This window comes from Calliopsis andreniformis, chromosome 6 (genome assembly GCF_051401765.1).
Source record: "Calliopsis andreniformis isolate RMS-2024a chromosome 6, iyCalAndr_principal, whole genome shotgun sequence".
Lineage (NCBI taxonomy): Eukaryota > Metazoa > Arthropoda > Insecta > Hymenoptera > Andrenidae > Calliopsis > Calliopsis andreniformis.
Genome location: NC_135067.1, coordinates 1,257,937 through 1,284,803, shown reverse-complemented (window position 1 = coordinate 1,284,803; position 26,867 = coordinate 1,257,937). Strand labels below are relative to the sequence as shown.

Genomic DNA, 26,867 nt, shown 5'->3' with positions numbered 1-26,867 from the left:
AATAATCTGTTTATTTTTTACCAATATATTCTTCTAAATGTGAAGATAATAAGTTTTCATTGTTTCTATCTAATATATCAATTTTACACAAACTACACATTTCTGGAAATTTGCAAGATTCGTATTTTTTTAATGGTCGTTTTATACATTTCAAACATTTTTCTTTAATTCGGCGTAACTGTTGATGATCTTTGCAAACATTGCAGGGAATATTTTTCATGATCTCTTGATTCTGACCTTTAAGTAGATTTTCTTCTTCTAAAAGTTTTCTGGCCTATTTAAAAAAGGAAATAGATATTCTTAAGTAATTTTAAGTTCATAACATAACTAAATATCTGCTAAAATTGCTTTATAATGCTAACGATAAATGACTGATCCATTGCTATTGTAGCTACTGCAATGAATTCCTTAGTAGAATCCTTCTCAGTTTGAGTAACATTACTATGTTTCCAACATAATAATTGATACATCATGTAATGTACTGGATCTGTTGGTGTATATTTTAAAGTTCTAGTCATTGCCCATGCTAATGGTACCATTACATTTTGTCTAAGATTAAAAAGAAAATTAAAAGTGAAACTGGGTTTTTGTTCTAAATTAATAGATTTACAGAATATAGTTATATTAATTTTAATACAAAAGAACGATTTTTATTGAAAGATCATTTTTAATTATGTTCTAATCATAAACATAATGATTCTACAATTAATAAAATGTACCTTAAATAATCATTTCTTTGTGCAGTTAATTCATCCATTGTCTTTTCTTCAGTTTTAAGATGACACTGACAATTGCATAGTGGGAAATAATCTGGCAAATTAGCAGTAGATGTACTTCTTGAAACAGTTGTGTTACAAATACTTTTTGCCATATGTAAACTACTCTTCAGGGATTCTAACGTACTTAAACTGCATTCACATACTGTTTCCTAAATGTTATATATAATATTTAAGTAGCAAAAACAACATAAAAAAGAAATGAATATATATACTAAGTTTAGTGTTATTTAAAACATGTTAAGACCTCCACACTTGAGCACTTTCTTTTTATTTCATGAAGACCTAAGTCAATTAATATTTGTTCCGTTTCATTGTCAATTCCAAATTGTTCTACTATTTGTACAACATCTTCATCTATACCAATCTGTCGCAAAAACTGAATTATTTCTGGTGATGCAGATTTAATGGGAGATTGCCAACTTAAAATTCGAGGTACATCAATACCACTTAACATTAAGTGACAAAGTACACGTGGATTTTGAAATCTTATTCCATATACAATAATATGCCAACATTCTGATTCACTTAAACCTGTAGTCTTCAAATTTGAAATCAAGTCATCGCTTAATGTGTTTGACCACATCTCTTTAAATTCCAAAATATATGGATTCACTTTAAAATCTTTAAAATGTACGAGTTCACAGAAATTAAGATTAATCAGACCAAGTTTCATAGCTTTAATAATATTATACATAGACATCCCTAAAAATCATTTGAATTAAGTAAATGCTTTCCCAGAATTAATATTATTAATATAAATGAATACCATTCTTCTGTAAAGTTTTTAAAACACTTGTACTATATAATCCACTTTGGATTGTGATCCATAATCGTCTATCATTCATAACATTAGCAACGATTTCTAATGAATGCACTTTGAAACAAATACATTGTCTAAGTTTATCTGAGAGCAGCTGTAATATTTTATCCTTGCTCCATGTTCCAAACATTTGAAGACCCTTGTTAGTCAAAACAATACCAGCTTTAGTTGTTTCCAATGTTGAGAATACGACTTCCCTTTAAATATATAAAATAGTTTTAAACATGTAATTCAATTCAAACTTCAATATAAATAATTCCTGTTAATTACATTACTATTACTAAATTTACTATGGTGTTTGTTTGGATAAATTATCAGATATACAACATCCAATATCTTACTTACTTAATAACATCTAATTTGTCTTCCGATGATGAGCTTGTTGATGACGAGGATGTAGAAACTATTCCTCTGCAAATATACAAAGTTTTAAATATTCTAACGAGATATCAAACTTTAATACAAATTAGTTACAGTATTACTGTGAAAGATTTACTTTAAAGTTTGTTTACAGAGATTCACAGATACAGGATGTCCAATATCTGAATTAATAGCATTTAAAGTATCTTCTGATGATGAGCTTGTCGATGAGGATGTAGAAATATTTCCTCTTCAAATATGCAAAGTTTGGAATATTCCAATTAAAACTCAAACTTTAGTATAAATACTTCATATTGATCACAATATTATTGCTACAAATTTACTTCAAAGTTTGTTTACAGAGAGCTGCAGATATACAAGGTCCAGTATCTGATTTACTAGCATTTAAAGTATCTTCTGATAATGAGCTTGTCGATGAGGATGTAGAAATATTTCCTCTTCAAATATGCAAAGTTTGAAATGTTCCAATCAAAAATCAAACTTTGGAAAAAATACTTTATATTAATCACAATATTATTGCTACAAATTTACTTCAAAGTTTGTTTACAGAGAGCTGCAGATACACAAGGTCCAGTATTTGATTTACTAGCATTTAAAGTATCTTCTGATGATGAGCTTGTCGATGAGGATGTAGAAATATTTCCTCTTCAAATATGCAAAGTTTGAAATGTTCCAATCAAAAATCAAACTTTGGAAAAAATACTTTATATTAATCACAATATTATTGCTATAAATTTACTTCAAAGTTTGTCTACAAAGGGTCGCAGATATACAATGTGCAGTATCTGATTTAGTTGTATTTAACACATCTTCTGATGATGAGGTGGTTGATGAGGATGTAGAAAGAATCACTCTTCAAATATAAGAAAATGCTTTAGAGATATATATAATTCAAATTAAATAAGTATAAATACTTTATTTTAACTATATTATTACTGCTAACTTTACTTTTTAGTTTTTTTACAAAGGTCTACAGATACGCAATGATCCATATTGCATTAAATTAAATTTGGTAATGAAATATGTATATATTAAACAGTTATTTAAAATAAAATGTCTGAAAAACAGGCAATTGTTTGCATTGCTTTCTTATTGATGTCTTTATAATGTATACATACGAGTTATTTGGTACAGAAAGTATTTTATTTACAAGTAAATATGTACAATTATGTACTCATTTCAGCATTTTTGAAATAAAATAAGCATATTCACAAATAAAAGATTAAACATTGATAAATACATACAATGATATTTGCATTCATGATATGCATTATATTTGTAGATTGTGTAAAGTAGTGTTTAAACGAGTTGACAATATTAAATAATAAAAATTTGGAAAAGCTCTTAAAAAAATTCCGCAAAAGTCGAAATATCATCTGTGTATGTATTACGTATTATGGGACTTGTGTCTATACAATTTAAATATATAAGGTGTACAAAAAAATGTAGGATATTCTTGAATGGTAGGAGATTGTAAATTCTAGAGTTCTAGACGTGAAAACAGGGTTGTCAGAGGTTTCCAGGTTGATTGGGAAAGCGAATCCTCCGCACGTCCCATACCCCCAAGTAGCCTATGGTAGGTCCTCAGTCGCTTATCGTATGGTATTTGGGGGGCGAGAGATTCGCTTTCTCCTCTTGGTGGGTAATTCCCCGATAGTACTAATCCCCAGTTCTACTCTAGTTTTTCCTGTTACTTTTCTGCGTTATTCATTACCACGTGCTTTTTAATTTCAAATTTTTATTACCACAGATTATCCTTCATGTGTTCTCTTTCACTTCAAAAACTTTAATATTTTCTTTATTTCTTATTCCTTTTACTTTCTAAATAACCCTGAATTTTTCCTTCCTCTAATATCTCCTACTGTACTTTATTTCCTTTGCATCACCTATACACTTCTACGTCTTCACAGCTCACTTCACCAGGTGATCTCTATCATGTTTACTTATCACATTATAATTGTTATATCAATATTTATTAAACATGAAACTAAATATTTATGCACAATATATTTACATGAATACAAATTTAGTATTACAAATACCTATATAAAACTTAACTATTTAACAGAGTTAAAAGTTACAAGCAAACATATATGTGTATATCTTTGATATAGTTTTTTCACAACATACACAAAGCGCAATATAATAGTGCCTTTATATGAGTGAAATTGAGACTTACGATAAATGTGAAAATTTTATTTCCACCAATTCCAAGAATTTGGCTGCACTCAGCCAAACAATTATTGCAACACACTTCAAGTGAAGTACAGCAAAATGAGACAATAGTACAATACTTATTGGATGATTTAACTTCTCCAGTTATTATTTTTTTATAAAATATTTTACCAAGAAATAATTTAGAACATATTTACCTAGAAGCGAAAGCTTATGAATTATTATCACTTCTTAAATGCATAAACATAATCCAAATTATGTCATGTTTGGGGTCATTTTACTAAAAAATATGATGGTAAAAGTTTGATAAAAACAATCCGAAATGAGAAAGTTAGTTTTGCCTCTCTAATCACAAATCTTTGCCGGTTACCTCAATTCTTTCAGTCAATCTTCTTTCTCTCTCACTCGCTCTCCTTTTCTTCATTCGTCGGAAACGTTAACATACAAAAAATGTTCTGCCTGTTTTAATAAATGTGAAATTCCGAACTCGATTGAGATCTTTCACTCGCATAAAGACATTACTATAATGTGCTGTTTCATTATTCACGTGTTCGGGGAGAAAATGTGTCTGCCGATAAGTCTGGATCGGGATTCGAATCTGGATCTCACTTGCCAGCCAGCTGTTTTAACCAATTAAGCTATTTATGCATTCAAGCCGATCGAGAACTCTTCCTCTCCTTGAAACTCCTGATCTACAGTAAGTGTAGAGCGCCACCTATCTGCCGTGTGCAAGATAAGCGGTTTCCCAATTTTGGATGCTGACACCCACACACCTCATTGAAATTTTTATTTTTCATTACCTAACTTTCAAACATATTTTAGATCATACTTAAAATGTAGCTGTACTGCAATTATCACCAATGAAGTTTTATATTACAATTAATTAAAGCAAGCTACAATAACAATTTGAATATGGTTCATGTTGTCCTCCAGAATCATTTGCCAATTGTATTCCTCTCTGACCTCTATGTCTTGCACCTCCCATGTTACCATTACCATATGATTTAATAAGAGCATGTCGATCCCATAGACCTGGTGTCTGTATTATCTGTAAATGATATTGATTTACAATATGTGACAGTTTTAAGCATTAGAATATGTGATAAAGGTTTTCTTATACATTAAAACGTACCTTTTGCACAAGTTCTTCAAAACAACATTTAATTCCATCCGCTGTTTTAGCACTACTTTCAATATATAGAGATTGATGCCTTCTGGCAAATTGTAATCCTTCCTCTGTACTCACTTCTCTGTTTGGTAAATCTATTTTATTGCCTACTACCATTTTAACAATGTCTGTTTTATTGCAATAAGTGTTTAATTCATTAAGCCAAGTTTCTAGTTTCATGAAAGTAACTCTATCTGTGACATCGTACACCAATATAGCACCTTGTCCATCTCTGTAGTAACTGGGTGTTAAAGTACGAAAACGTTCTTGTCCAGCTGTATCCTACAATAAATTATCAATATGAAATGCATTATAGTGATGTGAATAATAAAAAACTTACCCAAATTGCAAGTTTTACTGTATTACCATCAATTGTAATCTGTTTGGTCTTATAGTCCATACCAACTGTGCTTTGCATTTTTTCATAGAATTCATCCTCTGTGAATCTAAGAATTATGCTAACAAAAAATTATATTATAAATACATCAAATTATATTTCAAGCAGTTAATTCAATTTTTTAAATAAATACCTTGATTTTCCAACATTTGACTCTCCTATCATTAAAAGTTTTAATACTGTTAATACGTCTTGATCCAATGAATCCATAGTGAATATTATATTATTAGGCAATTCAAATGGAGTGTTTATTATATTGTTAGTGGAAGTAAAACTGAAATAAAAACTTCAATAAAGACCTTTTTCATAGATGAAGTGTTTTCATATTTTTGAAACTCAAAATAATTATTGTTCTATAATTTTATTTATTGTCCCAAGAAAGAATATGTATACAGGTTAGTATATACACATTTCCTAATACATTATAGTGAACATGGCAATGTTAATTTTGGCAAAGTTTTAGATCATTTAAAAAGTAAATTAGCCCTTAACTGATCTACTATTAAAATTATAATACAATTTAGTTGAACTATTGGGTTTCTATAATAGAAAATGATTAATCATGGTAGACGTAACGATCATAACTTTCTAGTTTATTAATTTTTGTAAATTATTTATGAATATTCTTCATATCAAATACTGAAAGTTAAGTTAGTGCAAATGGTAATACTGTGCTTCAAGATATATATTTATGTGCTTGGTTTAATTACGAAATATGTATTATGGAGAATTCATTATGGTGTTACTTTATTAATTATGTAATTAATTATAATAATATATGTATTATATTAATATTATATTATATGTATTATATAAACATTAATTATATAATTTATAATTAATCAGTGTACTCTAAACTCTTACACTAATATTTACTAAAACTTTATCAATTTTTGATACATCCAAAAAATAGAATTTGTTTTGTTTTAAATATAAAAAATATATGACATTTTTGAAGAATAAGTTGTACATGTATAGACAATGAATAAAGCTCATATTTTTTATATTGTGTAAAATGCTAGTTTCAAACAAGTGAAAAATAAATACATAGTACAGTTTTGGAGGATATGTTGTAGATGTAAAGACAATGAAAAGAGCTCAAATGCATGTATGTCCAAAAAATCCTTGGTTTTCTAGTTATACCTACTTTTAGCAACAGTTTAGCAACTGGAGTAGCTAAAATAATTTTCCTGTACAATGCGCTACCTTCTTTAAGGTTTTACCTTGTAATGCCTTGTATATTGTCATTGATCTTAGGAGGGATAATATACTATATGCAATAAAAAATAATGTATAATTCAAGTGAATAATTTCTAATATACAAACACATGAATTTTAATGTTTCTAAAATCTATCTTGCACAAATGTACCATATTATCTGATATACTTTATATATATAAAGTACAACTATATAGTTGTGCTTACTTAATGTTTGTATTTTTTAGCCACTAGTTACATAATATTTTCATTCATTCTTGAAACTATTTAGTGTTTTAGGCTAAGATTCGATGTTATATACAATAATGCAAATAAATTGAATCTAGATTTTATACTAAATAAGCTTTCCTTATATCTTACTTATGCTCAATGTTTCTCATTACATTTCTCATATCATTTAAAAGCAAGGAAATTATCGAAAGATAATTAGAAATTTCTGAAATTTTATGTACTCAATAACTGTCACAATATAAAATTTGAGAACTACAGTCTAACCAGGCACAACTATACACGTGAAACTCATTTATGTAAGCAGAATTCATTACATATTACATTATTCAATTCATAAATAATATATAATTTTGTTACCAAATCTAAATTTACTCAAATTTTGGTATAAAAATAATTATGTCCTTCCACACAAGATACTTTAAGAGAACAAACTATTTGATATTTCAATTTTATAGTACAGTTTTTATTCACTACAGTATCGCAATTTCTTGGTAAATATGAGGTTATAAAATGCAAAAAGCATACTTCTAAGGTACACTATTCGTATTTTGCTTTCGTTACAGGTAAGACTAAAACAGACGAAAACCTCTAGAAAAAAAAAAGAATTTGAGACAACATAGCAGTATGTATGTAAATATGTATGTATGATGTATATACACTAAACTAGAGAATAATGTAGTAGTTGTATGAGAATACGAATTAAAAACGATAAATATTGAATATATTTAATTCCTTTAAATGAAAATATTCAGTGTATTCAAAATATCTAATGATATATTTACATTTAAAATTTATAACCTAATCATTAACTGATTCAAATAAGACGATAAAAATGGAATAACAAATTTTGGAAACTTTGTTCCTATAATATAAGGAAATCGTTTATAAGAAGAGAAGCAAGTATCAATAAATTTCTACCTAACGAAAGCTTACCACAAATATTACAACGTCATTCGTTATGAATGATCAGCATCTACTGATGTAATCATCAGCTATTTAACGCATATACGTGAGATACCACATGTAAGTCTTTTACATTCATCAGTGTAAATTACAATGCACATTGTTATTATATCGGCACCTACACAATCAAGGAAACGTCAAAACAATTGAGATAGTTTATATAAAAAACTGTAGATGTCACTTTTATTTGTTTTTGACAAATATTGTATTGAACATGCTTGATAAGTGAACATTTACTTATTTTGTCGTATTACTTTAAAAAAAAAAAAAAAAAAAAAAAGAAAGAAAAAGAAAGAAGAAGAAGAATAGATATATTCCTAAATAATATAACAATACGAATCGAAGTCATATAGTTTTTTCATTTAACAACATTAAAATAAATATCGTCTACAAGTAATCACCGGTTCCTAAGAAGACATTTATTAACACATCTGTATGATTGTCATCAATCGCAGCAAACCGATGCAAAAAATTTTGAAGAAGCAAATGAAGTAAACTGAACATTCGAGGGTCTCAGAGAGAAATGTTGTGCATCAATGTAATTATTTGCATCGAAATGAAAAAAGATATGGCCGTTGGTGTTCCTAACCTCTTAATTTGCTTACGTTATCGTATGAGATAACAGCTTCCTCGAAAATGTCAACCGTCGACACCGATTCAGAAAGACGGCTCTGGAAGGAAACTCCTCGCCCGATTCAAATCTAAACGAGCGATCGACGCTGAGTGTTAAACTCGAGAAACGATACCGTGACCGAAAGAGAATGTGTGGATTATGTTATTCGTGAAGCTTCGCAGTCGCAAATTCGTCTCGACAGACTTGCGATTACTCACCGACAGGGGAACCCTAAAAAAGCAGCAGCGACGGACGCATCTTCGAGCACCGTTTAAATACTAGAACAGGAACAGGAGTAAGTTTTCGTTTCCCTATAGTGGTAGAACGTTAAAACGAAGAGAAGAAAAAAAGATGGCCGCTGATGGGCTGCCATGAAGGGGCTGCGTCGCTGGTGCTCGTGGAAATGGGACGTTGCGACATCCAAGTGTCACCGTCGTGCTCGTGAAGTGTCACAAAGTGTTCTCGAAGTGACGTGAAAGAGTGTCGTGCGTTGTCCGAGGTCGGAATAATTCCCCGGGATATGGCATCCGACAGGTAAGAAAGAAATTTCGTGATTCTAGGGAAATGGAAAATGCGAAAGCGGGGTACGGGCCGCTGTGTTTCGCAGATCGATAGTGAATTTTTTCCCAGTGACCCGTCCCAGTTTTCTGAGGAGAGAGGTTCGCCGTATTCCTCGAGCACGACCGTGCCACCCGTGTTCCCTGTGGCTTATTGTCTTCTTAACTGGGTGGGTCTTCTTCACCGCGATTCTTTCGCATTTTTACCATCCTATGTCCTATGCGTGATCGAAGTCATGCTTTTGCATTTTCCACTCTGTCTCGTCCGTTGCTTTTGCTTTTTCTTTATCCCTGTGTACGACCATACACGAGATGAATTTCTGCCGCCTATTTCGGTCAATTAAACGGATAGCATGACATCAGACAGTTGCTCGTGTTGCAGCTAGCATTCCTATCAATTTATGGTTATGGGGGGGTGGGGGTGAACACCCTTCTATTACGACGAAACTTTCCTTGATTTCGAATCTTCTTTCTTTTTCTTTTTTCGTTATTGCACTGTGCCTCTTTTTGCACGACGATATCGCTTTTCTTTGTAAGTTTTTCACCCTTTTGCTTGTATTATTTTACGAGAAAAGACAATTGATAAAATGCTTTCGTTGCGCTTCGTTTTTTACCACAAACTTGATGGAATATAAACATTTATAATTCATTTTTGATTCCTCTTATTTTCACTTGAGTTTTTGGAGATTCATTAAATCCGTCACAGTCTTTTCTCTTTATAAATTATTGTTTACTTAATTGTTATCTGAAGCACATACTATATGTTCTTGATATTTTTATTTTTTACTATACTGTAGTTATCTGAAGCACATACTAAATGCTCTTGCTATTTTTATTTTTTACTATACTGTACTATTTTTAGGATTTGTAATTATAGCAATAAAAACCCATGGCAGACTTATTTTGTATTTACCCTATATGGTTTAATGATTTAACATATCTATAAGACACTGTTGGTTTTAAATACCATAGTTTTTTTTATACCATTGATTTCTTTCTCTCTCAATAATTCAACAAGATTCGTGTTTTAAAGTAAATTTTTAAATAAGGAATTGGTGTTATGGTTTCATTTTGTGAAGCAAGAAAAAAAGAATTTATTTCAATATTTAAGTGACTAATATTTTTGTATTTAATAATTAATTTATGCTTAAATATATAGGGTTGCAAAACAAAACCATTAAAAAAGTACTTATGATTGCAGTAGAATGGAATGGGTGGAAATTATAGAACCTCGTACGAAGGAGCATATGTATGCTAATCTTACAACTGGAGAATGTGTATGGGATCCTCCACCTGGTGTACCAGTGTAAGATATACAAATTTGTTTTATCACTAAAAAGTAAATCTATCAGCATTTTCAAAAGTAAATATCAGATTTATTTTTTAAACAGAATGTTAGTTGTAGTTCTTTGTGAGCTTATTCTAATATATAATAAAATCAACTTTCCCATGAAGGAAGACAATCACTGGTCAAGGATCAGGTTGTTTTTATGATCTAATTAACTTGGTGAAAGTTATCATCGTATAAGGTTTTCCTTTAATGATATAAGAAACATTTATAATTGATAAAGTTTCTATTTTGAACATGTTTTGAACATAAATTTCTTTTATGACCTAAATAATATACAGAATGAATTCATTTATATATTGATTCATCTCATGGTATACATTTAGGTATGTAATTCATTTTATTGCTTGTAATTCCAGAAAAAAGACAGACAACAATCAATGGTGGGAATTATTTGATCAAGCCACTTCACGATTTTACTATTATAATGCAACATCCCAAAAAACTGTGTGGCACCGTCCGAATGATTGTGACATCATACCTTTAGCAAAGCTCCAGGTGGGTGAATCATCTTCTGATAACAAGTCTATAATTTGGAAGAGTGATAGCAGTGACCGTACTTCTGATATAGTACTAAAAATTGGGTATGTTATAAAAATATCTTAGAGGTCAGACTATGATAAAATCTGTTAACATTATGTGTTTACTTACTGACTATAATATTTAATTTATTACAAATATAAATTCTATTAATCAATGTATTGCTATAATTTATAAGCTTCTCTATTCCACCATACATTAATGTAGCTACTCTATAAAGTGTTGGAGATATAAGTGTGCAAGTTGTCTGCTCTCCTTTTAGCTATAAATAGACGTTTGTAGCTAGGAGAAAAAACTCCAGTTTACATTATACCATACCACAAGCTTGAAAGTCTTTCAAAATTATAATACTTATGTTGGCATTGCAGAACATTTTTTTCAACTACATCTGTATTAATAAGATCTATACATTAGTTTATTATGCAAAATAAATAAAAATTCTGAGTTTTAAGTAAATTTATCATTATAGATCAATTTTTTAGAAATATTTCAGTATCCTTATGCTTTTAGCATCAAGATACTTTTATACTTCTTTTAAACATCTTGTACATTATTTAAATAACTAAGAAATAATTTTAATACCATTAGTACTATTAATTAATTTTTAGAAAATAATTAAATCCTGTTGTAAGAAAATTCATTTAAAATCTATGATAGACATTAAAGCAAAATACAGAACCAGCGAGTAGCACTGGAGCAGATACTCAAAAATCAACTGAGCCCAGAAAAAAAGAGTCTGTATCAACACAAACACAAACTCCTTCAGTTAGTCGATTAGCACGGTTTAATCATCAAGAAAGTCCCAATTTATCTTCCTCATTGGTAAGTTTCTTAAAGTTTTAAAATTATTATGTATATCAAAGAACATGTATTACGGTAATACTGTTTATAGCAAAGCGCTAGTGTAAATAAAACACGAACATCTGGTGTGAGTGTGGATCTTCAAACGTCACCTCCCTCGCCATCTCCATCTTCGAGACGACATCATCATCATCATCATCACCACAATAACAGACATCATAGGCATCATGAAGTGCCCACAACGCGTCGTCAACATAATCATTCTCAAGACTCAGGACGTTCTAGCGATAGTTCTGTGTCTCATAGTCGAACATCACTGGAGTCGACAGGATATCGATTGTTGGATTCTCCACACAGACATCATCATCGTTCTGCCGCTCAAACGCCAGCAAATCAAGCACAATCGTCACCCAGACAGCACAGTGGTACTTTAGAAGCCAGAGGACACAAGAGTGGAACTCTAGAAAGTGTAAAGAATCAAAAATCGGTGCCGCTGGGTGAACCACCGCCGTTAGGCTTATCGCTATCAACTAGCACTCCTCTGTTTAAAAAGAAGTCATTTGTTGACTCGCAACGTGAGGGTAGGGCAGGAAATTTAGAGTTGGAAAAGAATAAAAATGGTAAGAATGTGAGTTAAATTCCGTAATCTTTTAAGTTTTACAATATAATATTTATTTAAATGCAAAACAAAATGAAATGAATAACTTAATGTCTATTTAAATATTGCAGGTAGAGAAAGTAGTAGAGGTTCGTATGGTCCTGAACCAAGTACTTCACCATATCGTGATTCGTTAATGGAGTCTAGAATATTTAGGCAAGAAATGCCTCCGTACCGTCCGCCAGAAGTTCAATTGAGTCATAGCTACAAATCTCAGGGTGAGAAATATGGCTCCTTGGTGGAAAGTAGTAATCGTTATCATAGAGATAGGGAAAGAGAGATTCATCATAGAGAAAGAGTAAATAGTTTGGACAAAACAAACACTTCAGCCTTTTATCCAAGTTCCATGCATCATGGATGTTCAGGGTCGCTTTCTGAGGCGAACGTTAGAGATATGTACGGTGCAATGTTAACGGAAAGAAATGAGCCGTCTAAAAGCCTTATGAAAGGCACGGGTGTCTTCAGTAATGCATCGAAACAAAGAATCCTTGAAGTCTTAGAGATAGACAAAAAAAGAGATTATGATAGACAAAAAGAGTATAGGAGAAATAGAGCGTGCAATAATTCGTTGGATAGTACGTAAAATTACGAATTTTTTAATTGAATGTTACATATTTTTAATGTTCCATTTTTTATTTCTTTTCGTATATATTTTTTAAGGTGTATCACAACCGTTAGCTCGCAGTTACAGTTTTGTACAGCAACAGAAGCTGCAGCAATTGCATCAGCAGCAACAACAGTCAAGAAGGAAGGACAGAGATGACGATTCTATGCACGAACGTTATTTGATTAGTCAAAGTCACGAGCAATCTAGGCAAAGGCTGAGTAGCAACACTAGTAGTAGTAATAGCAGTAACAGTAGCAGTAATAGTGCCGTAGGCGAGGAAACAGAAGGATTTACAGAAGGAGACGATAGCAAGAAGAAAAGAAGCAATGGTAACCCAAGTCCCCCTCCGTCTCCATTCTACGGAAATCTGTTATCCGATGCCGACCATTTGTTGCCACTTCAACATTATATTCTTCAGCAAGCAAAACTCTCAGGTACTTTAAACATCTTTCAATTCGATATCTTGTAAATTATTCGATATCTTATACATTTTTTTCATTCTGACAGGTTGTTACAAGTTTGGAGATCCTTTGTTAGTAGAAGAAGGTGATGATTCCTTAGATGAAGAAGGTGGAAGAGGCGAAGGTATCAGCGGAAGAGCTGACGATGATTCCGATGATCAATTTGCGGATGACGAGGCAGCGAGCAATCAGGGTGATTCTTCTAGCCAAGAATACCTTGAAGATCATTATGCAGGTTAGTAGTAGTTGATAGATTTGTACATGATAGCCACAACAGTTGATAAATCTTCTATTGTGTTACAATTTAAGACTATGATTTTGAGATTTGAGCGTTTGAAAACTAGAAATTCAACTTTCAACACGTTTCATTTTTAATAAAAGTTTTTTTAAGAAGCTTTTACTTCTATCGGCATAAAGAGTACGCAGAAGTTTCAACTCTCTCAAAATGTTAATTAAAATTTCGTATTTTCGAAATATTACATAGATTACCATGCATTTCAGATTTATTTAAAAATTTTTAATTTCTTATGTCAGCAACTATATTTGTAAGTTTTGTATAATAGTTACAAACACTCGTTACTAAATATTAAAATTTGTATTATAATTGCAGATTTAGGTAACTACGATACGGCAGGCTTGGCAACTTATTACAATACCGCAGACACATTGACGAGGCCACAAGTGCGACCTCCATCGCCACCGAATATTTCCTCGCAGCCAGAAGTTACACGAGAAAGTGTAACAACTACGAGACAAACGACGCTTCCAACATCAACTATAAGTTCCGTTCCTAGCATCGGTACTGGAATCGATAACACTGATATTGATGAAGCAAAACGAAACGACACAGCAGGCGGTGGTGATATCGAGAAGTATGCACAAGACAATCTAAACTTGAATTGTGGAAGGCCAAAGGGATTGAGACTGTTGTTCCGGAAAAAGTTTAGCGTTCGAGATATCCTTAGCTGGTCAAAAGATCCTATACCACAGCCTATGTTGGTGGTCGTAGACGGTGAGAAATTGTTGAAGAGAGAAGCCTGTAATTTGTTTAGATTGGTGCAAGTGTACATGGGTGACCGAAAAGCTAATGTAGGAATGACACTAGACAGTGTAGCTATGGACATTGTAAATACTGCATTTTCAAAGATACCATTGCGAGATGAATTATATGTCCAAATCTGTAGACAAACTACCGAGAATCCGCGGAAAGAAAGTCTGCGTAGAGGTTGGGAATTAATGGCCGTATGTTTGGCTTTTGTGCCACCTAGCGCTACGTTTGAGCCTTATCTCGAAGGCTATATGAACAGGCATCGCGATCCCAATTTTCAGTTCTCAGAAGTGGCCAAGTGGCCGATTCACGTACAAGTTAGCCATTATGCGACCGTTGCCTGTCGACGTCTACAACGAATTGGAGCACATGGTAAACGGCAACCTCGTAAAGCTACTTTAGAGGATATCGATCAAGCAAGAGTAAGTTTTTTTTTTGTATAACTTTTTATTATAGATACAAGTCTGATTGTTATACTGTCCTTTTGAGATACATGTTTTCATATTTTGTATTGCTCTTCTTATTTGAAATAATTTCCCCCTTTAGTCTAACCAGTACCAGATCATTTCAAATGTTAAAATTGTCTATAAGTAATATTAAAGTAAAAGTAATATCGTTTTATTTGTTACCATGAGTTTCAATTTTCAGTAGACTATATATCGATAGTATTGAGATACTTTGTCTTCTTGCTTGTTATTAATTGTTGTTCTTTTTTTGTTTTAGATTCAAATTTTCCGGGCATCTATGTTCGGAGCAACGCTTTCAGAAGTGATGGCTTTGCAGAGAGATAGATTTCCCAATCGAGAGTTACCATGGATACAAACTACATTGACACGTCAAGTATTGGCGCGAGGTGGCATTTTGACCGAGGGTATCTTTAGGGTGTCCGCAGACGCAGATGAAGTCAGTGCTTTGAAAGCGTGGTTGGATAGGTTCGAAGATAGTACAATTTTGGCAGCTTCTCAAGACGCTCATGCGCCTGCTTCTTTGTTGAAATTATGGGTCCGAGAGCTTTACGAGCCATTGATACCTGATTCCTTTTATACGGAATGTGTGTCGATGAGGCACGACGATGCTGAAGTGTCTGCAGCTAATGTTGCCGCGCTTGTGGATCGATTACCTGATTTAAATCGTCGAGTTCTATGTCATTTAATACGATTTCTTCAGGTAAATATGCATTAAATGAATTATGAAGAATAGAAAATCATCGTAAAGTTTTAAGGTATAAAAATTGTATAAAAGAGAATTTTTATTTTTTTAATCATTTTTTAATCAATGGATAAAAGCGACAAATCTTTTAGGATAGATTAAGCTATTGCTATTTGGAGTGTTCAGACTGATTAATCCTAATCGTAGATTGGAATATTATGTTTAAAAAAATAAATATATTAGCATTAATAAATTTATTTTAATGTTTTTTACGATTAATTTTGGCATTAACGTGAAATAACTTAAAAAATAGATATTTTCGACAGAGAAAGTAAACTGTTAAAGAGCCATTTTAATTTTGCTTTATGCATTTTGTTTGTATTTTTTATAGAATATAATATTCTTCATAGAACATCTAATAAGGATGTTGTAGTTCTGGTGATTCATTATATATATATATTGTATTATAATTTTTTAATTTTCTCTTATTTCTAAGAGTGTCTATTGCAATAGGCTAAATATTATTTTTCAGATATTCGCGAGGCCAGAGGTGGTCGCTCGGACCAAGATGGACGCGAATAATTTAGCAATGGTGATGGCACCAAATATATTGCGGTGTACTTCGCAAGATCCTCGCGTGATTTTGGAAAATGCACGAAAAGAAATGGCTTTTGTTCGTACTCTTATCGAGTCATTAGACACTGCTTGGGTCGATGATCTTCACTGATCATTCTATTGCGCTAGAAGAAAGAACGCTCTAGACTAACTATGCCAAATGAATCAGCTGTATATTCACGAGTATTGTTAGTTATTTCACTGTTTCTCTTATTATCTTCACCTTTGTTTAATCATTTATCACGTGCCTCCATAGTCTCATGAATGTTCGTAATATGGTAATTTAGTGCTAAAGTCTTACCAAGCTAATCACCAATCTCGCCTCCTTGTTTCCTATTTATTATTTATAATGCAAATTATATGTTATACAGATAGAGATTATTAGATTATATTATGTATATCACTATATATCATATATATTTTACCAACCCTTGTTGCCGTGTTGGCCAAATGCGGGCGGCTTTTTTACTCGATTATTGTTGAATCTCGTGTAAGATAAAAATCATGTGTTACCATGTATAGCTGCACTCCGCGGTGATCTTTTTGTATAAGCGACGAATTGACATGTACAACGTTTATCGAGGAGTAAACACTGCAAAAGATTTAGCAAGCTGTATAAATGTGTTTCTTTTCTTATGGCCTCTGAAGACTTACCTCTATTAAAAGAAAAAAAAATGAAATTAATATTTTTACAACAAAGAAATTGTTCTATGTTAACAATAATCCTCACTATAAACAACAAACGCTATCATTCTATGGCATAACAACATTATATTTTACACAGAAATGTTTATAAAAATAGTCTAATATTTAAAACAATTTTAACAATACACAGTACAAGATATTCTGTATTGTTTACATTCTGTTTTTTTATACCTGATTTGTATAATTTTTAGAAGTAGTGTTATCAGAAAATTAGGCATTAAACGTAACATATAAATTATATAAAAAAATATCACAAGCGATTGTTCCTATTATGTCGCAATAGACACTATTTTCATGTGTAAATAGAATATAAAAATGTACGTAGGTAGATACAGTTCGCAAGTGAACTAGAAGTTTTTGCGTCAGCAACGGCGCATAATCACTCGCAAAATATCTGCTTCAACACTACACTAATATTATCTAGTTACACCTACCCAATTTTATATACAAGATTTACAAAGTAATTGACCATACTAATACTGCTGCAAACATCCGCCAATTTCACACATTACATCTTTAATCAAAATTAATATCCACAATGTAACGTGTTATTTTCAAGAAATACATGAACGTCTTCAAAATAGTGACACGTTGATAATAATTTAAAAAGAATTACTGTAGAGATGGCGTTTTCAAACTAATTTTCTTAATTATTAGCTTTTTGAAGCATTCAATAGTAATTCCTTGAATATTCCATTTTAAAATGTTTCATTTGCTCACAAACGTTTTTTAGTAATAATTCAAATACTTGATTTTTAAAACTTAGAAATAAAATTTTTGTTTAAGTGTATGTAACCATTGCTTTGTTTTCTGAAGAAACCTAGAATTTGTAAATAAGTGCATTTGTAACTGTTGTAAAGTTTACATAGTAGAATCTGGATTGTCCAAACTAATATCGTACGACAGGTTGTTCGGATATTCGAATAATTCAATTTTCACAATAAAGTCGATCTTGTTCAATACAGTTATGTTAACAGAACTAACGCAATTAAACATAAGCACAAACCTTTAAATAAAAATTTAATAACTTTCTTTGGTCTGTCTTTTGTTTTCCAATGATTCTCATTCTCAACTGTTAACTGAATGATTTTTCAAATGTTTATATTTTATCAGATGAACTTTCTGTCTCAGTTTGTAATCGTAGAAAGTACAATACACTTCCATTTCATCAATATTTCAATATAAGTAGTATAATCTTTATTAACAGAATGCGATCTGTAAATGCTAAGTAATAACCGAGAAATTTGAGAAAGAAAGAAAGCATAGCAAAATATAAGCATTGTAATATATAGATCCATTAAACATATTTCTCATCTTTACTTACTGGACACCATTCGATTATCCGAACACTATGGTAATCGAGAATTATGTTAATCGGTGTTTTGAAAATCGAGATTCTATTATAGAAGTTGAATTCATTTCTGAAAACAACATGATTTTTGCAATACACATTGTGAATTGTTATTTATCATATTCTCCACAGGAACACATTATCAAGTACCTTGAACTAGTCATGCCATGATTGAAAACGCTTCTTAGTAGATTCAGGTTTCAATGTCAGCAGTTATCAATGAAGAAAGCTGTAGAGCCACTGGCAATTTCTGCGTAGTCCTGTCTGCTCACAGAGCAAAGTTTACTGGTGAAGTCAGCTTCCCTTTTTCTGAGCACACAAATTGAGTAAGTATATTAAACACAACTGTAGTCTTCTGTAAAATATATGAGACATAAAAAATTTAATGTTTGTGCTAGCAATATTCAAACATTATGCAATGAATTTTTTTTTTTTTTAATTTAACTATTGATTTTCTTTTCTCTCTAAATACATAATACTTCACTGAATTCTATTTAAAGTTTTGTAACTATGGTTATAATCCTAATAGTGACAATGTATATTGATCACGAGTTCTTTCGTATAAAATAAAAAAAAATAGAGAAAAAATATCAGGAAGCAATTGTATAGTATTGTAGCTTTATGAGTTAATTTAAAAAATAAGGTACACAGTTCCCCTGAAAAAAGCAATTTTCTTTATACAGAGTGTATTAGAGAATGTAGAACAATTTTGGAGGGTAGGTTTTACATACATAGGCAATGAAAAAAGTTTATGTGCACGGATGCCCGGCATGCTTAATTATTTACTTATATACTTTTGAAGTAGGTTGGAGTGGGGACTAAAGAGTAGGCCCGAGTCTCGCCCATTAAGGTTCATTCGTTCATGTACTAAAATGAATTTCCGCAAATAACTAAGAAAAACATTTATTTTCGATGTATTAATGTTTTCCTCCAAAAATCACATTTAGGTACTTTAGTGCTTTGCTTAAGTAAAATAAAAATCTCTCAAAAAGAAGGAAATATTTTAGTATAGTATCAAACACCCTCATTTCCCTTTTCGTATCAAGAGATTATTACTATTATCGATCACTGGTCAGCTCTAGGTTTCACAAAATCTTACTTTGTTCCTGATTTAGTGGAGATGATTACTTGAACAATCGTACAGTAATTGCATTTTCTTTATTTTATTACAGCTCAACAACTCAATGTTTTTTTTTTGTTTTTACTTGGTTTTGACAATTTGAAAGAACTTGAACTAATTCGAAAAAGTACTTTTGAGAGTTTTCTGGGTAGTTACCTAAAAATACCTATACATCGTAACGAAAATGAGAAAATAAAAATACCTACTCTCCTAAACCAGGAAATTTTGCAAATTCTAAAAAATAAAGGTGTAGTGACACTCGAAAGAAAAAATCCGGTTATTTTAGAAGAAAAATCTATTTTCTTTCTTTAATTGCTGGACTATCTGCATCGTTTCGTTTAAAACTCTATAATGTTGCTAATTTTTCGAGTTTGTTCACAGAACGTGTTTTCAAAAATTCTTAAAATATCAGTCTATGTAAATATATAAGGAAAAAATTGATTTTTTTAAACTTTCAAACGGTCATCCCCCCTTAAGGTCCTATTAACTCTAAGTCCAGAGATAAGTCAGCCTTTTAAATAAGTGGGGCACCGTCATAGATCTTAAGGAAAGTATCGCCCTGAATGTGATACGCTCATAGCGTATAAGTATGTAATTAAGCGCTTCCGAGCATACGTAGACATGAACTTTCAAGAGACGCAATAGCGTCTCGACGCTAAATATAGTACTGTCCTGTAAAAGGTCTGCATATCGGAATTGTCTGCAGCCTTTTTACAGGACTGGTATACTATCTTTTTTGACTTTCATTCTCGGCACGGTAGCGCGAAGGACAGGGGCGGACCATTTTCGTTCGACACTGTCAAAGTACACGTACGACAGGAAAAAACTAAATTAGGATACTCTAGCAGGTTGGGTCGCATTCGACCTACACTTGTCTCTTAAATGTTGGATCGCTAAACGTATTGTGGGAAGCACATTTGGCACTGCCATGCACCTTTTATTCATTCTAAAATGTTAATTGTAGTTACAAGTAATAATTATTTTAACATTCAGGATTACATATACAGTGATGCAGGATTAACAGTCCATAGGTCGGAACCATTACGGACCATTATCAAAGATGGTCCTTGTTCTAGGAATACTCGAATGTTTTTTTCTCGGGCTCGCTTTCATTGGGGCGGGTGTGAAGATATAGTGAGAAATACTGAGTGCAAGCGAGACATGGGTACCCGACAGGGGGTAACGAGGTCATTGAGGGTCTTTATGGGCTACTCGGTTTGTTGTGTGTCACTCGGAGGTACCAGTTCCAAGAATTGGTGAGGATAGAAACGGACTGTAAGCCCGAGAGAATTTCAGACCGATACGCCAGCACTGTACTTGGCGTGGCCAGGCAAAGGCATGGTGACGATGAATGGTCTTAATTATTTAAAGATACAAAATAATGAAAGTGTTTTCATATTATCAAAGTTTCAAATTGACAAATTATTTGACAACCTGTAGAGGCAAGGTATGGGTGTCGATGAACGATCTTAAAATTATTTAAAGACGCAATATAATAAAAGTGTGTTTATATTGTCATAATCTAAAATTGAAAGTCTGTGAGAGGCAAAGTATGGTTGTCGATGAATGATCTTAGAATTCCGTAGAATACATTGCCTGGCCACGTCAAGTATTTAACTTCCAGGCAGCGGTCATCGCCTGGGTTACTCTTGGGATATTTTTTTCTTGGACTTGTTCATGTTCTTGGCGTAATTTTTTTACTTTTTTGAAGTACTTTTACTGGGATTTTATTATTTTCAAATCAAGACCCTCTATAAATGTTACACGTTTTCTGATACACCCTGTATGTATTGCATAAAGATTTGTATTTGATTCATATACTTAAGCGAATATATATAGATGGAGAAGAAAAAAGTTTAACAGTCTCTGAATTTATCATTTTTTAAACTTTGTTATGCATGTATTTGTAAAATTGTTTGTAGTTTATACATAGAAGCAAGTTTCATCTTACGTCCTTCACTGTCGAGGTTTTGCGGTTATCACGATTATTTAAAAACTAGGAATTAATTTACGTGAAGAATAGGGCATCCGATTTTGGAGCCCTTTTTTTAAACCATCATTTTTGACTCCTCTTCGTAAATTCGAAAAGGTTTTTTATTGTAATTTTTTACACGAATTCTGTTAACGCAGGTTTTTTAGGTAACTAATCAAAGGACCTTTTGCCATTTAGACATTAATTTTAATCTTAACATCAAAAAACTTATATAAAAATCCAATTAAGAATTTGAAGTTGGTCTCTTTTCTTTATATAAAGCGAACAAAAACTCAGATGCTATAACAATTTCATACTCAAAGAAAAATTCAGAAAGATCGTTAATATTTTGTCCTCTCTAGATGTACGTCTTCCCTTAAGCTATTCGACCAATTTTCATATTTCTAACATCAGACGAAATTGAGAGATTAAGTAATTATTACTTTTACTGAGTCTTATACTAGCATGAACAAGTTTTTTCAAAAGTTTAATTTCAGAGTAGTGTTCTTAAAATGAGCTTTGACTCTTGAGCTTTGAAACCCTGAAACTAGAATTTAGAACTCAAATCTTGGACTGTAAGAGCTAGGTAGAATTTGAACCTTGAATTTTAGAAACTCGAGTCGTCTACATTGGTCTAAATTGCCATGTTTAAAAAAGATTGAAAATGAAGTTAATAAGGTGTCCAAACGTATACACTTTATTCGTTTTTCTGTAAAAAGAAGACATATTTTTTTTATTAAAAGTATGTTAGTTTGTTGGAGCACAACACTTATTGAACACGGAAAGAACAAGATATATTGAATATTTTATCAACAATTTTAAATCGATTGACTTTGGATATTTGGCCAGTTTGACTTAAAAATCTTCCAAGTGATCAACTATTTTTAAAAACTGGTCATTGAATTACTAAAAAAAAGAAACGAAGCCACTCAACAACTTAGGCTTCTATATGATTAAATTTGTGATTATTATTTTCGGAAAATAAATAAGAGTTCACTGTCCATATTACTGTCCATATATTTTATTTTTGCTTCAACCTCAAGAGTTTCGAGAACTGAGCCTTAAATATTTAGCCTTTTAGCTTCGAATGCTTGTACTTTATACAATAGTGGTTAAAAAACTCAGTTTTTAAGGTTGAATCTTAAAGCTGCGAGTATTCGAGCTTTATAGAACATTATTTCAGAGTGAAGAAGAGTATCACATAAACACTATTAAAATATCTGAATTGTAGGGCTTACCCTCTGCCAGGAAGCTCCATGACATCCACAGTGACGCTGTTTACGTAGAGGCGATCGTTGCACCAGAAAAAGCACAGCGAGCGTGGCTGCAGTACGTCCATATCGTAAGTCCATGAAAGTTCGACTCGTCTGATTTTTCCAATTTCTCCAGTAGCTCCGGCTGGATGCGCGACCACCATTCGCACTGTCGATCCGTGTTCCAATTTCATGTAACCGCTGCAATCGCGGGTGAAAGAAGCAGTAAAATTTATCTTTTCGAAAGTATCGTTTTCTGTCAGCCGTTCATGGTTTCTTAAACACGAATGCGACTCTGCTGTTCTAAAGATGGGAGCTATACAGCTTTCCAATTTGGAAAATTACTTTGCTCTCACTATTTGCTCTCACACATTTTTCAATTAATACAACATTCCTATCGTTATTATATTTGTTCAAAAGTGCTTATTAGGTTCTATCAATCCTCTACTCTTAAGAAAGGAATGTCTTTTTCTCTTGGAAAAAGATCGATTTCTATAAGATTTGTTTATTAACGAAACTATATGATAAATACTTTCCAGTCTTTCTATGTTTTTATTATATGTTCAAGTAATTATAATATTTTTTCTAGACAAGATTCTATTACATGTTTTGATTATATTTCTCCTCTACCCTCATATTTCTTTTTCGGTCGTTGACATGATATCTCTTTCCATCATGTAAAACAGTAAAGTAAGATGATTTCTTGTTATATATATATTTGCATATAGTTATATATATTTATTTATTTAACAATATTGTGTATAATTGTATATTTAATTTAATGAAGAATAATAAAAAACCAATATATTTAAAAAAAAAATCAATTTATCACGTTTCTCTTCTGTCACACGATAGAAGAGTACTTTCTCAATACACAGTAAAAGTTCCAAGTCAATCAATCGCATAGTTTTTTTAAGATCATACAAGCCTGCGAAAAAAGGGACGTAGTGGTTGAGGAGACAAACACATATGTGTATAGATGAAATATGTAACAAAATCTTCTATAAAATATATTGTAAGATTAAAAGAATTTTACGATACAGTTTTGTTATAAAACATTTTAAAGAAATCAATTTTTATTGATAAAAAAAGAAATTTCTCCCTTAACCTTCATAATATCGGGGTCGAAACCTGACATAAGAAAGAGTATTGGGGTATATCTGTATGCCATTCATTGTCAATATTATGAAAGTTAAATAATCGACTGTTCAATTTAAATTCTCTTTAATACGGTCCATGCCGAAACGATTTCTGAGTGTCATTTTCAGGTTATCGTTTCAGTGTACTGTTTTCGGTACACGTTATAGAGTTTGATAAATATGTAAAACGTACGTATTTTTTCGTTTTATTTTGAGCTGGAAAGTTATTTATTACTAAAGTAAATATTGGTACTATAAAACGCACAGTATAACAAACAAATAAATTTATGAAAACATATAAAAATAGCGAGAAAGTTAAAATAATATAGAACAGAATTCCAAAACAAAAGCATAGCTTAGTTAGTTTGGGCAGATAATATACATTTCTGAATGTTTTATCATTTATAATTGAATATAGGGTAAAAGTACCAATTGTACTGTGTGCTAACCGATTATTGTGCTCTTCCTTCTATTTTCACGTATAACAAGATGTTTTCTTTAATAAAATTATTTTATTTTTAAGATGATTTATTTTCACGTATAACAATTGAAAATATTTGACTTTATTAAAAAAACATACATACTTTACGTTTTTACATCTTGTTATACGTACATAAAAATAAAAAGGAGAGCACGGTAATTGATTAGCAGACGGTAATTAGTGCTCATACTATTGCGATGCCTTTATTTGATTAAAACAGTGAAAATATATATATATATATATATATGGTTCATCGGGTCACAATTTCTATTTTCTTACTTTTTGCTCATAGCAAAAAGTGTAATAGCGAAATGTATCATTTGATTGAAAATAGATATTGATCTGACTTTTTAAAAAGTGGTAGTAAACAATTATTTTTCTGTATTTTACCTATTAAGTATAAAAATATCAATCGACCTGAAACTGAGTTTAGACGTGTATCGAAAACGGTACACACGACAGAGAATATGCTAATTATTAATTGCCAAATTAATAGAGAAATTATTTTTTCGACTTCTCCGAATAATTTTCTAAGCATTTTCTATGTTTATATTTAGAGATAAATAAAAACTCATTTGTTTTGATTGTAATTCGAATAAAACAGCAGAGTCTGAGGTATTCAAAAATCAGAGTTGAAAGAAAGTTACCTAGGAGTGAGATCGACGTCACGTATTATGCCATTCTCGGCGTAAAGAGTGACTTTCATGAAACCTTGAACCCAGCTTTCTGCAGTTGGTGGTCGTGCAAGGTTAATGGTAATCCTGTAATGCCGCCCTGAAAGACGGTAAGAAGTGCAGAAATTGAAAAATGAATAATATTTAAAATCGCACTTGATTTTAGTTATTAGGTCTTAGAAGAAAATCCATCTTTCTCATTTGTTTTCCTCTTCCTTTTTTTTCTGTATAACGTGAACAAATAAAAGTACTAACTGATGGCAGTATTTTTTACTAAGTAGAATTATTTACTAGTTTTTACAATTTCTGTCTTTTTTTGAAAAACTGAAATAGACGATGATATTTTTCACCAAACGTACATGTAAGATACAGACTATTGCAACGTACGTTGCATAAAAATTCTTGTATTGCTACATGTTCACAGAGAAAATTTCATAATTATGTAATAGTTACATCAGAAGTTCTATGAATATTTAAATTTTAAATGTACAAAAACTGGCTAAGACATGAAACATTGTTCACGTTAAATATTTTTCATATAATTATATTTCAAAACTACACACAATATCTTGCATTTCTTCAAGTACAAGACTTGTGCAACTATTTATTACTACAGGCTGCTTTCACCCTCTTATCACCACGAGGAAAATTGCTGCATGTCTCGAAGTTGATTTAACTCTGCCCCACATACATAAATATCGATTAGAAACTGGCAGAGGCAATTTCGCCGATCAATCAAAATACAGACGATTTTCCAACGACCTTCATGCGGTTATTAGTTTCTTGATAGTACGATGTCCTAATTACGGAATGATAAATATATTTGTAAAATTAATGTTGGAAATCAACTGTCAATTAAACATATGTTCATAGTACAAATAATGTGCTTGTTAAGAAATTATTTATTACAAATTATAACTTTCTTTAATTATAATTATTGATAGTGTTTCGAAATTTATATTATCAACGATTGTTGAATATCTCAAAACAAACTATTTTTCATCATAAATTGGTCATTTTCAAATTTTTAGTAAATTAATATTTTGTTTCAGTCAATACAATAAACAGATTTCTGATTTTTATTTTCTTATTTCGATTAGAAAGGAAACCTGTTTCATAGTTTTGTTTAAAATTGAAGAAGCTGCCCATCATCAACACGTATAAGCTTTTAACCACTTATCTATCTTCCTTTATTCGACAATCACCTCTAAATGTCGAACGACAGTAGAATGAACAATATTTATTCGTGAAGCCATTATTTGTACAGCTTAACATGAGTTATTTACAACGGCCTCCGTCAAAATGTCATCGTTTGTAACTTTCTCTTGTCCCCTCTTGGTTTAATTTCTAATAGTATACCTCATGCTTAGATTTTTGACAAATTAACATTTCTCCCAAAAAACATTAAAAGTGCAAACTTTGCACCAAATACTTAATGTACCTTGAAAACTTTTAAAAATTGCCGTAGAAAAAAATGAACTTTATAAAAATTTTGTGCCACTTAAATTTATGAAATCGTAGATGAGGGGCACAAATACTATTTTAGCTTACAGTGTGCTTGTTATATTCGCAAAGAAGTACTTGGTGAATCCTTTTGTTCAGAAATTCGGTTATTATAAGGTAAGGAGCTTCGATACTTTGAT

General features: G+C 31.5%; 4 protein-coding genes across 12 annotated transcripts in view; 1 reads left to right on the top strand and 3 right to left on the bottom strand.

The window, feature by feature from the left end:
* Positions 1-10: 10 nt before the first annotated feature.
* On the bottom strand, positions 11-1,759 carry LOC143181106 (uncharacterized). The gene is made up of 5 exons (XM_076381336.1): positions 1,546-1,759; positions 1,024-1,481; positions 720-928; positions 363-549; positions 11-274 (listed from the first exon to the last, which is right to left on the bottom strand). The coding sequence occupies exons 1-5, from the start codon at positions 1,727-1,729 to the stop codon at positions 11-13; spliced, it is 1,302 nt and encodes a 433-aa protein (XP_076237451.1). The 5' UTR covers positions 1,730-1,759.
* A 2,208-nt stretch (positions 1,760-3,967) lies between these two features.
* Positions 3,968-9,092, bottom strand: LOC143181215 (ras-related protein Rab-18). Of its 7 annotated transcripts, XM_076381542.1 has the most exons (6): positions 8,964-9,092; positions 5,854-5,994; positions 5,664-5,781; positions 5,288-5,605; positions 5,033-5,203; positions 3,968-4,955 (listed from the first exon to the last, which is right to left on the bottom strand). In XM_076381542.1, exons 2-5 carry the CDS (start codon positions 5,928-5,930, stop codon positions 5,039-5,041), a joined length of 678 nt encoding a protein of 225 aa, XP_076237657.1. In that variant the 5' UTR covers positions 5,931-5,994; positions 8,964-9,092; the 3' UTR covers positions 3,968-4,955; positions 5,033-5,038. The 7 variants fall into 7 exon arrangements, with proteins under 7 accessions (XP_076237657.1, XP_076237652.1, XP_076237658.1 ...); XM_076381537.1 differs by having other exon boundaries at positions 3,968-5,203; XM_076381543.1 differs by having other exon boundaries at positions 3,968-5,203; positions 5,854-5,878; positions 8,964-9,067.
* Positions 9,093-9,138: 46 nt separating this feature from the next.
* Rhogap93b (MyTH4 and RhoGAP_KIAA1688 domain-containing protein RhoGAP93B) lies at positions 9,139-17,145 on the top strand. Of its 3 annotated transcripts, none has more exons than XM_076381533.1 (11): positions 9,139-9,279; positions 10,504-10,608; positions 11,010-11,148; positions 11,848-12,012; positions 12,083-12,611; positions 12,721-13,224; positions 13,310-13,690; positions 13,764-13,952; positions 14,328-15,187; positions 15,489-15,932; positions 16,447-17,145. In XM_076381533.1, the coding sequence occupies exons 1-11, from the start codon at positions 9,266-9,268 to the stop codon at positions 16,639-16,641; spliced, it is 3,525 nt and encodes a 1,174-aa protein (XP_076237648.1). In that variant the 5' UTR covers positions 9,139-9,265; the 3' UTR covers positions 16,642-17,145. The 3 variants fall into 3 exon arrangements, with proteins under 3 accessions (XP_076237648.1, XP_076237649.1, XP_076237650.1); XM_076381534.1 differs by having other exon boundaries at positions 9,151-9,279; positions 10,507-10,608; XM_076381535.1 differs by lacking the exon at positions 9,139-9,279 and adding an exon at positions 9,371-9,472.
* Positions 17,146-17,927: 782 nt separating this feature from the next.
* The window catches only part of LOC143181214 (pancreatic triacylglycerol lipase), a 78,612-nt gene continuing 69,672 nt past the window's right edge, over positions 17,928-26,867 (bottom strand). Inside the window, exons 8-10 of the mRNA XM_076381536.1 lie at positions 25,198-25,324; positions 22,916-23,131; positions 17,928-18,894 (exon numbers count right to left, since the gene is read on the bottom strand). Coding sequence (XP_076237651.1) covers positions 18,792-18,894; positions 22,916-23,131; positions 25,198-25,324 — 446 coding nt within the window. The 3' untranslated portion in view covers positions 17,928-18,791. The remainder of the gene's footprint in view (positions 18,895-22,915; positions 23,132-25,197; positions 25,325-26,867) is intronic.

What these genes read in the sequence shown, in the direction of transcription:
- LOC143181106 (XM_076381336.1), bottom strand. Translation starts at nt 1,729, where the DNA reads ATGTTTGGAACATGGAGCAAGGATAAAATATTACAGCTGCTCTCAGAT. An exon ending in AAAAACTTTACAGAAGAATG is followed by an intron (nt 1,482 to 1,545) that starts GTATTCATTTAT and finishes AATGATTTTTAG; the next exon opens with GGATGTCTATGTATAATATT. An exon ending in GAAAGTGCTCAAGTGTGGAG is followed by an intron (nt 929 to 1,023) that starts GTCTTAACATGT and finishes TATAACATTTAG; the next exon opens with GAAACAGTATGTGAATGCAG.
- LOC143181215 (XM_076381537.1), bottom strand. Translation starts at nt 5,930, where the DNA reads ATGGATTCATTGGATCAAGACGTATTAACAGTATTAAAACTTTTAATG. An exon ending in CAGTAAAACTTGCAATTTGG is followed by an intron (nt 5,606 to 5,663) that starts GTAAGTTTTTTA and finishes AATTTATTGTAG; the next exon opens with GATACAGCTGGACAAGAACG. An exon ending in TTGAAGAACTTGTGCAAAAG is followed by an intron (nt 5,204 to 5,287) that starts GTACGTTTTAAT and finishes TATCATTTACAG; the next exon opens with ATAATACAGACACCAGGTCT.
- Rhogap93b (XM_076381533.1), top strand. An exon ending in TCAGCAAGCAAAACTCTCAG is followed by an intron (nt 13,691 to 13,763) that starts GTACTTTAAACA and finishes TCATTCTGACAG; the next exon opens with GTTGTTACAAGTTTGGAGAT. An exon ending in ATTTAATACGATTTCTTCAG is followed by an intron (nt 15,933 to 16,446) that starts GTAAATATGCAT and finishes ATTATTTTTCAG; the next exon opens with ATATTCGCGAGGCCAGAGGT.